At 65.6% G+C, this 13,125-nt stretch overlaps 1 protein-coding gene across 2 annotated transcripts; it reads left to right on the forward strand.

Annotated features, from left to right (window-relative positions):
• Positions 1 to 5,735: 5,735 nt before the first annotated feature.
• On the forward strand, positions 5,736 to 9,383 carry LOC121349967 (CYFIP-related Rac1 interactor A-like). 2 transcript variants are annotated; one of them, XM_041460857.1, is made up of 10 exons: positions 5,736 to 5,805; positions 7,541 to 7,662; positions 7,743 to 7,848; positions 8,020 to 8,156; positions 8,249 to 8,326; positions 8,442 to 8,558; positions 8,653 to 8,732; positions 8,829 to 8,955; positions 9,097 to 9,167; positions 9,320 to 9,383. In XM_041460857.1, the coding sequence occupies exons 1-10, from the start codon at positions 5,736 to 5,738 to the stop codon at positions 9,381 to 9,383; spliced, it is 972 nt and encodes a 323-aa protein (XP_041316791.1). The 2 variants fall into 2 exon arrangements, with proteins under 2 accessions (XP_041316791.1, XP_041316792.1); XM_041460858.1 differs by lacking the exon at positions 5,736 to 5,805 and adding an exon at positions 6,925 to 7,061.
• The last annotated feature ends 3,742 nt before the right edge of the window (positions 9,384 to 13,125 follow it).

Below are 13,125 nucleotides of genomic sequence, written 5' to 3' on the forward strand. Positions count from 1 at the left end.
CCCCCGCCCCCCCCGGCGGCGACGCTCGTCCATTGGCTGGGAGAGCTGTCAGTCAATCGGGGTGGGGGTCGAGGTGGGATACTGGGGGGTACTGGGATGCTGGGAGGGGAAATGGGGCCGGGATGCTGGGACGGGGGTGCGGGGGGTGTCGGCGGTGGGATGCCGGGGATGCTGCTCCCTCACCCCCGCACTGGGGACACTGGGACACGCCAGTCCCATCGCTTGGCACAGGCACGGCTGAAGCACACAGGAGAGAGGGACAAGAAAACCACTTTGATCTCCAGAACCAAACGTGGAGTGTTTCCATGGAGATCGCCGAGCGCTTTTCGCCGTGACCTTGGCATCCTGCTGTGATCCCAGCGCCACTTCGGTCCGTCCGAAGCTGCCCCTCTGCATGTGGTGGCCTCTGGGCCTGGATGAAGTCTTTGGCCAGCCAGGGCTGCTCCCCACCCCATCCCATCCCACCCCATCCCATCCCCTCCCCAGTGGGGCTGTGGGGTGCCATGGGGTGCTCAGCCCTCCTCCAAGGCACCTGCCCTCAGGTGCACCCACCTTTTCTCTGCAGGGAAGCAGCAGAAACTGCCCCAGCTGGGGGTGAGACAGGGCTGGTTACAAAAACCACAAATATTTGCAGCAGTGGAGCTGGGGGCAGGAGGGCTGGGACCCCCCCAGGGCTGGACGTGGCATCCTTGTGCCATGTCCCTGACCAGGGCTGGACCCCACCTGGAGTGAGGTGATTCTGCCCCACGGATTTTGGGTCACCTCCACAGCCTGTGCTGGGCACGGGATGTGGCTCGGTGTGGTGCCAAAGCCTCTCTGTGAGTGTCCCCGAGAGCTTGGGGGGGGGATGAGCCCCCCCGGCCCCGCTGGCTGTTCTTGGATGTGGAGTAGAGAAGACACCAATTAGCAGCTCTGCAAACCGCCCGTGCCCGGGGTGCTCCGGGGGACTGAAAAATTAATGAGGGCTTAATTGAAGCAGCGCAGGCTGCCAGGGATGAGAGCAGCCCGGCTCAGCTCAGGGGAAGGGGGAGCCGAAGGGGCTGGAAGAGGCAGGGGAGCCCCAGGTGACAGGGATGCCCTTGGGATGAGGATCAGGGTGACTGTGTGGTCCTGAGATGTCCTTTTCGGGGCCCTGACACCCCAAGTCGTGGTGCTGGGATGATGCCTGGGGGTCGTGGAGGGCTGACCACACCGGCACAGCACCCACTGGAGCACCCAGCTGAGCCCAGCACCCAAACTGGGACATCCCAAAACCTGCATGAGCCCAGGTATGAATGGGATATTGACCCTGAGTTTGCAGAGGGGACAACCGAGTGTCTGGGGAGGGGACAGCGCTGTGCAGGCAGCGCTGGCTCCGCGACAGCTTTTCCCTCTCCACTCCTGCAGCAGCATCCCCCAACACCCACCCCCGGGGGCAGAGCTGCCAGGGCGCTGCCGAGTGATGAAAAACCTCCCTATGCAAGGAATGCGAAGGGTTGCAGCTTCCCCCAGCGGCTACAGGCTGCAGCAGCACTGCCCGGGGGGCTGCGCCCGATGGGGGACACCCCGCAGCCCCCTCCGCCTCGGGCTGCTGCAGCCGGCTCAGCCCCCCACAAACCGCGGGGGGCTTGGGGAGCAGGAGTCGCCGGTGCTTGTCGCAGAACCCCGACAGTTCCTGTCCCTCTGCGCTGCCAGGTCACCCGGCGGTGACAGTGCCACTGCTCGGGGCTCTGGTGGCTCAACCAGCCCCTCTGAGACCCCCCCAGCACAAAAGCTCCTGTGAAGGAGCGGGGAGCTGTTGTTACTCACCCCGTGTCCCTGAGGGACAGCTCTGGGTGCCACTGGGCAAGCTGGACCTGGGGTGACCCTAGCAATGGGGGTGCCTCTTGATGTCCCCACTGTCATTCCCCGGCCCGGGAAAAGGGGGGAGTCGGGGTAGAAAAGCAGAAATAGCTCCAGTTTTGGGGTTCCTTTCCTCCTACCTCACCCCTGCTGGAACAGCTCTGAGCTGGTTCCTGCCACCCACACCCCTTCTGCCCCGTCCTGGGGGAGCTGATGAGGCACAGAGGGTGCTGCCTGCCCCAAACAGGGGTCCCGGCACGGGGGTCTGGTTTGTCCTCGCTGCGGTGGCACCAGGTGGGGTCCGTGCTTGTCCCCCTCCCCGGAGAACGGACCGAGGGAAACGGTGCCACCCATCGGCTGGGGCAGCAGCAAAGGAATATCTGGATTTTCCCTCCCCGTGCTAGGAACTGAGGCTGGCTCCGATGAGGGGCTACCCTCTCGATGTCCCCTTGTCCCCCAAACCCCGGGCAGCGGCAACCCGACCCTTCTCCCCGCCAGGCCGCAGAGCTTTGCCGGCCGGCACGCAGGGGGTTAAAGCATCCCCGTCTCCCTCACACTTGAGACGTCACCGTCACCGGTGGCGTGGGGGGGCCGGGGGGCTATGGTGGTCTTTGTGGTGCATTCGGCAGCTGGCGCAGGGCGGCTCACGCACACGGCGGGCGGCTCGTCCCCGCAGCCCCGGCAGCGCCCGCACCCTCCCGGCCGCCACCGCCTGCCCACGCCGCGGGCTCCCAGCGCCACGGTGAGCGCCGGCCGCCACGGCCACGGGGACGGGGCTGCCACCAGGCCTGAGAGCAGGGCGAGGGGTGTCCCCCGGGGCTGGCACCCCCGCTCGGCACCCCCGGCCCGGCGCTGGGCAGGAGCGGGGGTGCTGGGCTGGGTGCGGTGGGGTGGGCGATGGTGGGGTGGGCGATGGTGGGGTGGGTTCAGCCCCTCCTGGCGCTGCTGCAGCCCCGCGTTGGCCCCGGGTGGGTGCGGGCGCTCGGGTGGGTGCTGCGGCTCGGCTCCCGGCAGCCCTGCGGTAAATCCGCTGCTCAGCCGCAGCCGCAGCCACGAACGAGGAGCCCCCTGCACCCCCCACCCCCGGCCACACTCGAGGGGGGTTCAGCCCCGTGGGGGGCTCACCGATCCCTCCGGTCAGGGAGATCCCCGAAGAGGGGGGGGTCACGGCGCCGAGGAGCCCCAACTCCACCCTGCTCAGGGCTGGGGGTGCCGCGGCTGATCCCGGGGTGGGATCTGGCCCCGGCAGCCCGATTCCCGGGATAAGCTGTGCCCCCCATGGAAAATCCTTCAGGCACCGCTCGCCCGACCCTGCGGCGGCTGCGGCGGTGCCATGGGCGGGGGGCAGCGGCCGGGGGGCTCGGCGGCGGCGGGGGGCACGCAGCGGGCACCCGGCGGGCACCCGGCGGGCGGGGGGCTGCGGGGAGCGAGGCCAGGTCAAGGGGAAGGGGCAGGCAGTCCCCGGCCGGGGCTGCGGCGCTGCACCAGGCTGCGGTGCCCAGGGCGATGCTGCGCCGGCAGCAAAGGGGCACAGCCCCAAAACGGTGACACGGGGTGGCCTGAGCCCGGGGACATCGCTGCCGGCTCGGGGGAGGGATGCTCCTGGATGCAGGATTTGGTCCCGCCTGGAGCAGGAGTGGGGGTTCACCCCATCGGCTGGGTTGTCCCCATGGAGGTGACACCAGCCGTGGGTCCCCGTGGGGCAGGATGCCCGTGGGGAGCAGGGAGAGGCGGCGCTGCGGGAAGAGGGGCAGGTTCTGGAGCAGGGTTGGGGTGCAACGAGGCCACCGCAGGGAGGGACAGAAGCCGGGGCCACCTCGGGTGTGGCTGGGAACAGGGAGCCGGCTGTTCCCAGCCCTCGTGTGGCAGCACGTTCCTCTGTGAGCGCTGCCGGTTTGGGGGTGACTCCCCCAGCGGATTTGGGGCTCAGTTCAGCAGTGGGCAGCCTGCACAGGGGGGAGCCCCTCGCCCTCCCCCACAGCCCCCCTGAGAGGGATGTGCCGTGGCCCCCCAGGCCAAGTGCCACCGGGGGGTTTAAGCTCCTGAGACCAAGGAAAAGGTGTAGAACAGGGGCTGAACCCCAAACAGAGCCCCTCTTACCCCAGCCCAAGGGGCTGCAGCAACCCCCAAACCAGCCCCTGGCACCAAACCCCTGCACCACGGCTCTGGAGTCACCCCGGGGTGTCTTCACACTGGGGACCCATCCGTGCCCCTTCCCTGGGCACCGGCAGAGTTCAGCAGTGACAAATCCCAGCTCCAAGCTGCCCGTCAAGGACAACGGTGGCACGGGCACGAGAACGCCCGCACGCCGGTCACAGCCTGTGTGCCAGAACCAGAGCAGGGCAGGGGCCAATCTCCCACCCCACCGGCTGCCCTGGCACCCAGGGACCCCCCCTGGCACCTCAGAGACCCCCCCAGCACCCCAGGGACACTCCAGCACCCTTTCAAAACACCCCCGTGCTCAGCAGGATGAACCTTGGGGTCACTGCACCAGAGCAGCTCTGGGTGTGTTTGATGTACCCCAGTTACCCCAAAAACCAGCTGCATTTCAGGCTTGTGCAGCCCCAGTGCAAAGCCACCACTCAGTGGGCGTGGGAGGAGGATGAGGATGAGGATGAGGAAGGCAGAGCCATCGCTGTTGATGCCAAGGGTTTGTGCTGGGGCTGAGTGGGGAGCGCTGGGCTGGGGGGGCACAGCCCCATTGCAGGCACACGGCCACCCCATCCCTCCCCTGCTGCTCCAGCTCTCCCTCTCCCCTTCCCCAGCCTCATTAATTAAACCCAAGCGCTTAATTACAACCTGCTGAGCCCCGCGGCTGCTTCCCGGTGCCTGCTGACACCGTGGGGCCAACCCCGACCCCCCCACATCCCTGTAGGAAGGGTGGGATGCAGGGAACTGGGGGAGCACCCGGTTGCCTGCAGGATTTGGGTTGTGGCTCGTCGGCAGCACGAAGGGATCTTCACAGAGCGCTCAGGAAAGAGCAAACCCAACCACTGGAGCTGGCAAAGCCATCCCTGGGGATCTTGGCCTCTCCGAGGAGGGATGGGGACAGATGGCTCCACTCTGGGGTTATCCCCGAGCTGCTGGCAGGTGCCACAAGGGGTGAGGAGGGACGGGGATGCTCAGCCCGATGCACGCTGAGCTCCCGGTGGCAGTAAAAAATAACCAAGGTAAATGAGGTGAAGGCTGGTGGCAGCATGAGATGGAGGGGAGAAGCAGTGTCCCACCGTGCTTCCCCTCCTGGTCACAGACCCATGGAGTCCCCAGTGGGGTGCCCTGACCCTCCTGCCCTCCTGCCCACAGCTCCCTGCCGGCCCATGAAGTGACGCAGGTGGGTGGCACAGCCCCTGCTCCTGCCATAGCCACTGCTGCCACACCAGGCACTGAGGTAAGGACCAAGGGCACGGCTGTGGGGTGGGTGGGATGCTCTGGCACAGGCACCAGACCCCCAAATCGCGTCTGTGGGGTGTAATTCCCACTGGGGTCTTCCCCTGTCCATGGGGGATGCCCAGCCCTATAACCCAGGGGAATGGCATGACACCATGGGGGTCACCTGGGGCTGCCCCCCATCCCTTGGAGATGCCAGGGCTGGGGAACTGGGGGGGTCTCAGGGGTGGCAGCATGGCCAGGGGTGCCCCAGGAGCACAAGGCTCCCAAACCCTCACCCCTCTTCCCTTCCCTCTGGAGCTGTCAGAAGTGCAGGGAGAGCTGTTACATCCCAGGGAATGCTCACAGCGGCGTGCCCAGCCAGGAGGGATTGGGGTGGGCACGGGGAGGTGGCGTGGTGGTGGCCCTTGGGGGCTCGGGGGTGCCAGGGTGGTGGCCCTTGGGGGCTCAGGGGTGCCAGGGTGTCCGGCTGGTGGCACCAGTGCTGTTCCACTCTGCTCTGTTTCTCTCACTCAGGTCTGCTGGCCATGGGCAACCTGATAAAGGTATTGGGCAAAGATTTAGAAAACTGTCCTCATTTTTTCCTGGATTTTGAAAGTAAGTCCCATGAGCAGGGTGGGCATGGGGAGGGCACCAGGGCTGCCACCGCAGCTGCTGTCCAGAGGATGGGGACAGGCACAGTGTCCCCGAGCAGCCCCGTGTCCCCAGGTGCTTTGGGGCCCTGAAAAAGTCTCCAAAACGGGGCAGAGGAACAGGATCCCAGGAGAAGCCCCATCCCTCAGAGTGGGGCAGATGTCCTGGCAGAGTGGTGGGATGCAGGACGCAGCAGGACCTGGCCCGGGACCACCGCAGGCACACACCCGCTGCTGTTAGCTGCTGGCACTGGTGGCCGTGTGGCATGTCCCGTGACGCCGCCAGGACAGGGACAGCCTGCAGGCCGGGAAAGGAGGAGGGAGTGATCCGTGCCACCTGCACTGCTGGGAAGGTCAGTGCGGTGGCTGCAGCCTGCGCCGAGGGATGGGGAGCAGGGACCTGCCTCAGCTTCCCGTGGGTCTGGGCTAAGGGCCAGGAAAGGACAGCTCTCGGCCCCCCAGGCTGGACACGGGGGGACACAGGACACGGTGGCTGCTGTGGCAGGATGCCAGGCCGGGCACAGCCCCCGGGCTCCCCTGGCTCCCCCTCCTGCCGTTCCTCCCAGGGCACAGCGCAGAGCAGGAGTGGGGAGGGTGAAAAGAGTGCAGTGGCCTCTGCTCGCCCCAGCCCTGGCCCCAGCTCCATCCCCAGCGGGCACAAGCCGTGCACAGCCCCCCACACCACCTCTGACTCTGGCACCCCCCAAAATACCCAGGGCTGGGGTCACACAGCCCCCCACTCACACAGCGAGGAACCTTCCTGCTCCTCCTGGCTCCTTTGAGGCAGCACAAATTCTCCTGCCTCCAGCCCCCTCCACAGCTCTGGGGGCTCCCCAGGACCCCCCATTTCGGGGCTGGCTCTAGAGTAGGGGTTTGGCTGTAGCCAACACTCCGGGGACTTCAGGGATTTCCCGGTGGCTTCTCCTCCCTTCGCTCCTCCCTCTCCATCACCCCATCGCCAGCGCTCATCACCATCGGGGGGGAAGAGGCTGCACCCGGGGCCGGGAGCAGCCGCGGGGTCACCCCCGGAGCCCCCCGAGCCCCCGGGGAGCAGCGGGAGGAGGACCCCCGCAGCCCAGCACCTCTTCCCCGGGCTCCACCTCACCATCATGCTTTTTTCCTCTTGTTTCTTCTCTTGCAGGTTTCACATGGGGAACCTTCTAAAAGTGTTGACTTATAACGAACTTGACCAAGGCCCTAATTTTTTCCTTGACTTTGAAAGTGAGATGGGATTTTTATTTTCCGTTTTCGTTTCGTACTTATCCTGAGTTCCACATCCACACCATTTTGAGTTCTTTGTCCCCCTCGCCCATCGCATCGCGCCCATCCCAGACGTCCTCCCCCAACCTGTGCCATCCGGGGGTGTCCCCGGGGAGGGGGGCCAGACCCGTGGCCGGGGGCTGTCGCTCCGCACCTCTCCCCCCGGGGCACTTCGCAGCCTCTTGGGGCCGGGGGCTGCTCGGGGACCCCTCGCGGTGAGCAGGACCGCGGGCACAGGGCAGCCAGGACTCACCCCCACCCGCCCCCCGCTCCACGGCTTGACCCGACCTCGGGCAAGGAGAACGGAGCTAGGGGCACAATCCGGCCAGGAAGGGATGCGGAGCCGTGCCTTGGGGTGCTGGCACCCCGCTCTGGCTCTGGCCGGCCCGGGCCCCGCTCAGAGCCCTCCGGGTTTCTCTCCCCGGGGCGCTGCCCTGCAGATGCGCAGCCCACGGAGGCCGAGACGGCGGTGTGGAACCAGGTGAACGCCGTGCTGGAGGAGGCGCAGAGCGTCCTGGCCGAGCTGCAGTCCTACACGGGAGCCGGGCAGGAGATCCGAGAGGTGGGTGCAGCCCCGGAGCCCCCTGCCCCCAAACCCTCCGTGGCTTGGGGCAAGCGCTGGAGATCTCCCCCCGCCCCCAGGCCATCCAAAATCCCGGGGACCTGCGGCTGCAGGAGCGCGCCTGGAGCGCCGTGTGCCCCCTGGTCGCCAAGCTGAAACGCTTCTACGAGTTCTCCCTGCGGCTGGGTGAGTGTTTGAGCTGCCCTGTGTCCCCCTCTGTCCATCCCGCATCCCCCCCGGAGGCGGCGGGAGTCCTGCCCGTGGAGTCCGTGCTCAGCTGGGGATGCCGCGCCGTGCCTCAGTTTCCCCTCGGGGGTGTGGAGGTGCAGAGGGGGACCGGGAGTGCTCTGTCCCCAGAGAATGCCCTGCGGAGCCTGCTGGAGGCCCTCACCAGCCCCCCCTACGCCCCGACCCAGCACCTGGAGCGGGAGCAAGCCCTGGCCAAGCAGTTCGCCGAGATCCTGCACTTCACCCTCAGCTTCGACGAGCTCAAGGTGCCTCCCTGTGCGGGGTGACAGCGAGGGGGGTCCCCACACCGGCACCCTGAGAGCCGGCAGAGTCCCTAACCCTGGTGTCCTCCCCTCAGATGACCAACCCTGCCATCCAGAACGACTTCAGCTACTACAGACGGACCATCAGCCGGAATCGCATCAACAACCTGCAGGTGGGAGGGCTCTGCTGTTCCCCCGGCCAGGGGGGCTCCCCAGGGGTCCACAGGGCTGGGAATGGCTTGTGGGGGGCTCTCAGCCACCCCAGTGACCCCCATGTCACCCCCCCAGCTGGATGCAGAGAGCGAGGTGAACAACGAGATGGCCAACAGGATGTCCCTGTTCTACGCCGAGGCCACCCCCATGCTGAAAACCCTCAGCAATGCCACCACCAAGTTCGTGTCAGAGGTGAGGGGGGCTGGGGGCACCCTCAGGGTGGGCAGAAACCCCCTCCAGCCACCACACATGGGGGAAACAGCAGCTGGGACCTGTTGGGTTTCAGAACAAGACCCTCCCGATCGAGGACACCACCGACTGCCTGAGCACCATGGCCTGCGTGTGCAGGGTGATGCTGGAGACCCCGTGAGTGCCCCACTTTGGGGTCTGGGGGGACATCTCGGCCCTGGGGTCCCTCTGCCACCCCTTTCCCAGGCTCAGGCAGCCTCTCTCCTGGCTCAGGGAGTACCGGAGCCGCTTCACCAACACCGAGACCCTGCTCTTCTGCATGAGGGTGATGGTGGGCGTCATCATCCTCTACGACCACGTCCACCCCGTGGGGGCCTTCGCCAAGACTTCCAAGATCGACGTGAGTGGTCTTGGGGTGGCAGCTGCGGGGTGCCAGCTACGCCACAGCAGCTGTGATCCCTGGGGTCCCTCTGCCTGGCTTGAGGATGGGGAGGGAGGGGGATGCCAGGGGTCTCAGAGCCCCTCTCTGTGCCCCCATCAGATGAAAGGCTGCATTAAAGTGTTGAAAGACCAACCCTCCACCAGCACCGAGGGGCTCCTGAACGCTCTGAGGTGAGGCGGGGGCTTGGGGACACGGCTGTGGGGGTGACAGCGGGGGCTTGGGGACACGGCTGTGGGGGTGACAGCGGGGGCTTGGGGACACGGCTGTGGGGGTGACAGCGGAGCGGCTGGCGGGCTGTGACCCGTGTCCCCTCCCCGCCCAGGTACACCACTCGGCACCTGAACGACGACACCACGTCCAAACAGATCCGGGCCCTGCTGCAGTGAGCGCGGGGCGGCCGCAGCCACCGTGTCACCATGACCATACAGCTCATCTTGTACAGAGGGAAAAGGGACAGCGAGGAATACGCAGAAATACTGAGAACAAATCGAAACGGGCCCGGGCTGCCCTCCCCCACCACGTGCTCCTGCCCCCACCTCCTTTCCCACCCCCAAATCAGCACCTGCTCCTGGACACGAGGGGTGGGTGGCACCGTGGGGACACCAGGGGTGTCTGGGGGGGCCAGGGCCGGGCAGGAGAGACCCGGGCAAGGGAAGTGCTGGTGGGGCTGGCAGCACGGGGGCACCTTGGGGAGGGGGCAGGTGGTGCCCCTGTCCCCATCCTGGTCCCCAAGCAGAGGATGAGGAGGAGGAGGAGGAGGAGGAAGAAGTCTCCCTGTGGATCTGCACTGACTCTGGAGGAAACGGCTCAGTCTCACCTGGTAGATTTTTAATATGAGCAATTAAATCCACACTCACCTCTTCTTTTCTACATTTTTTTTTTTTTTTGGGTGTGAAATAAAATGACATTTAATCTGTTCGTGGCCGGAGCGGGGCCGTCTCTCTGTGTCCCATCCCACGCCACCCCACGGACCGTGTCCCCTCTCCGTGACACCCTGCGGGACAAATGCCACCTCCCACAGTGACCGGGAGGGACAACAGCCCAGGTGCCCCCCCGAGCCAGCCCAGCCCATCCTCCTCCTTCCCCAGGGCAGCTGCAGACTGGGAGGACTGGAGCTGCTGCTGGCTGCCAGGGCCGGTGGCTTTGCCGGCAGATGGCCCTGTGACACCGCGACAGCGCAGCCACGCTGGCCCCACCCGTGCCAAGCCAGCCCCACCCGTGCCAAGCCAGCCCCGGGGGCACCCACTCTGCCTCGCACCCCCCGAGCTGGGCGAGACCCCCGCAGGGCAGGACCCCGTGCCAGCCCCTGGGCTGTGTCACCCCCCCAGGGGACCCCCAGAGCTGTCCTCAGGGTGGCTCAGGGTCCCCTGGGTTTGGTGTCCTGCCAGCCCGCTCCTTCCCGCCGGGCACACGGCAGCTGCGGGCACCGTGACCCGCCCTGTGCCCTGCCCGTCCCGGGGGGGTGACAATGGCCACCCCACGGGTGACACCACACACCCAGAGCCTCGTGCCAGGCGGCTCTGGCAGGCTGTGCCTCAGTTTCCCCACTGCCCCCTGCGTGTGCTGGGGGCACACGGGCACTGTCCCCATGGCTCCCCGAGATGGGATTCCTCAGGGTGGCACCCATCCCACCCCCCTGCAGCATCCAAACCTCCACGGACCCCCTCCCCAGACCCAGGGCTGCACAGAGGGGACAGAGAGGGGGGGACATTTCCCGGGTCCGGTGCCAGGACAGCCCCCAGCCCTTTGGATCCTGGCATTTCCCAGGTCCTGTGCCAGGACAGCCCCCAGCCCTTTGCATCCTGGCATTTCCCGGGTCCTGTGCCAGGTCCTGCCGTGCCCAGCCGGGTTTTTGCCGCCGAATGCGCCGAACTCCCGCGCGGGGCGGGACGGGGACACGCTCTTGCACAACCCCGGCCAACAGCTCCTTTTATTTTTAGGCTCTTGCAACATTTGGCTTTGCCACAGCCAGCTGAAATGCTGCCAAGGCATCGGATGGGCCACAGGTTCCCCAGAGCCCTGCCCTGCTCCCGAGCCACTCCACGCCCCAGCCGTGCCTCAGTTTCCCCGTGAGCTCCTTTGAGCCGCTGGCCCTGTGGTGGCAGCGGTGCCAGCCAGCCCTGCTGAGCCCAAAGGGACCCCGAGGGCCCCCTTGAATCCCCCCGGAGCTCCACAGCACGAGGATCCCACCTGGGAGCTGAGGACGGGGCCAGGACACGGCTCTGCGGTGGCCGCAGCTGCTGCGTGTCTGCAGGAGCTGATGTCCCCAAGTGACACCGGCCCCCAGACGGTCCCTGGCCCGTCCGAGGAGTGTCCCTGCAGTGTGGGAACTGGGCTGGGAAGAGGCAGGACAGCGTCACCAGCTGGGACTCTCCACCAGGAGTCAAGGGACAGGCGGATCCTTTAAAGCCACCAGTGAGCGCGGGCACAGACACCAGCTGGTCATCGGGGGCACTGGGAGAGGTGGCAGCTGTGCCCCGGTGTCCCAGTGCCCGTCAGGTCCTGGCACAGAGCCAATTACATCCCCCCTGTGGTGCCCCTCACTTGTGAGGGGAGGGATGAGGCCAAATTTGTGCCATATCCCAGCTCTGACTGTCCCCAGTGTGGCACTTCTCAGGGCAGAGTAGGTGGCACGTGCCATCCTGGCAAAGGGCAGCACTGCACGGATGAGACCTTTCCTATCAGAGCATTTCAGACCCAGAACCGGGTGGGAAAAGGGAACCAAAAGGGATGTACAACTCTGATCATCAGACACATCCAAGCCCAGAGCTCTGGGGACAGTGCCACCCATACGGGCAGCAGTCAGGGCTGGAGCCCTGGCAGGGGCAGCACACAGCAGATGCAGATCAGGAGGTGCTGCCCGTGCACCTCTCGCTGCTGGACACGAGGATTTGGGCTGCCACAGAGCCAGGGGGACACCTGGATGTGCCTCTGGTCCCCCTGGATGTGCCTCTGGTCACCCTGGATGTGCCTCTGGTCTCCCTGGATGTGCCTCTGGTCCCCCTGGATGTGCCTCTGGTCCCCCTGGCACCCAACCCTGCCAGCAGCCTGGGGCAGCAGCACACCAGCACCGTGTCCTAATGCCAGTGTCCCAGCAAGGGGACTGCCCAGGGACAGGCAGTGCCACCAGGATGGTGTCCAGTCAGCAAGGACAAGCAGCTCCCCCAGCTCAGGCTCTCAGCTCCGTGCTCAGCCAGACCAGGGTGCCGAGGACTTTAATTGATGGCGAGCCAAGCCACGCCGGGCCTGTTTTCTAATCCCAGTGTAATTAATGACCTTATCTTTGGCCAAAGCCATTTAGATTAAGTGGCTGGTGTGATGGGCTCGGCGGCTCCGGCTGCACAGATGGAAGGGCCGCGTTTGTCTGGGGATTAGAGGAGGGCAGATGGAGTGAAGTGCCATTCCCCATCCCCAAACCTCCCGGCCCTGACAGCAGCCTGAAACCTGAGACCACAACAACTTTCTCAGCGAGCCCTGGCTGGGACTGGCGAGCGATTCCTGCATTGTTTGTCCCTTCTGCAGGGCCCAGAGCAGCAGGAGCTGCTGCCAGCACCAGGAACTGGTGTGACCCTGCCAGGAGCTCGATGCCAGTCCCTGCCTGGAGACCTTCAAAGAGCAGAGGAACACGCACTGAGAGTGACCTCCCTTGGAGAGCAATCCCCGGCAGGAATGCTGCCCTGGCTCTGCCCAAATAAACTGTTCTCAATGGCAGCCCCCAGATCTCCAAGGAAGAAAACCCACCTGTATCGTGGTGCTGTGTCCTTCCTCCACTTCCCTCCACTCATGGACAAGGAAGTGTGGCACACCCTGCTCACCTGGAACACCTGGGAACCAAGGGGGAAAAGGCCTGGGAGCTCCTGACCCCCCTGCTCAGCACAGCCCATCCCAAGGAGGCTCCTGAAGAGAACAGGCTACTGTGGAAGAGGAATAACATGAATCTGCGGGGATAACAAAGTTCATATTAAACCGATTAAGGATATTTAATCCACCTCTAACAGTACGGACATCTGACTGCACTCAGGAGCAGATAATCCCAGCCCTCCTTCCCAGTGCTGCCCCAGTGATCCCAGCCTGGCCTGGGGAGATGACTCAACATCTCAGAGCTGTCTGTCACAAACCAGCTCAGCA

This window comes from Pyrgilauda ruficollis, unplaced genomic scaffold (genome assembly GCF_017590135.1).
Source record: "Pyrgilauda ruficollis isolate IOZ18807 unplaced genomic scaffold, ASM1759013v1 scaffold149, whole genome shotgun sequence".
Classification (NCBI taxonomy): domain Eukaryota; kingdom Metazoa; phylum Chordata; class Aves; order Passeriformes; family Passeridae; genus Pyrgilauda; species Pyrgilauda ruficollis.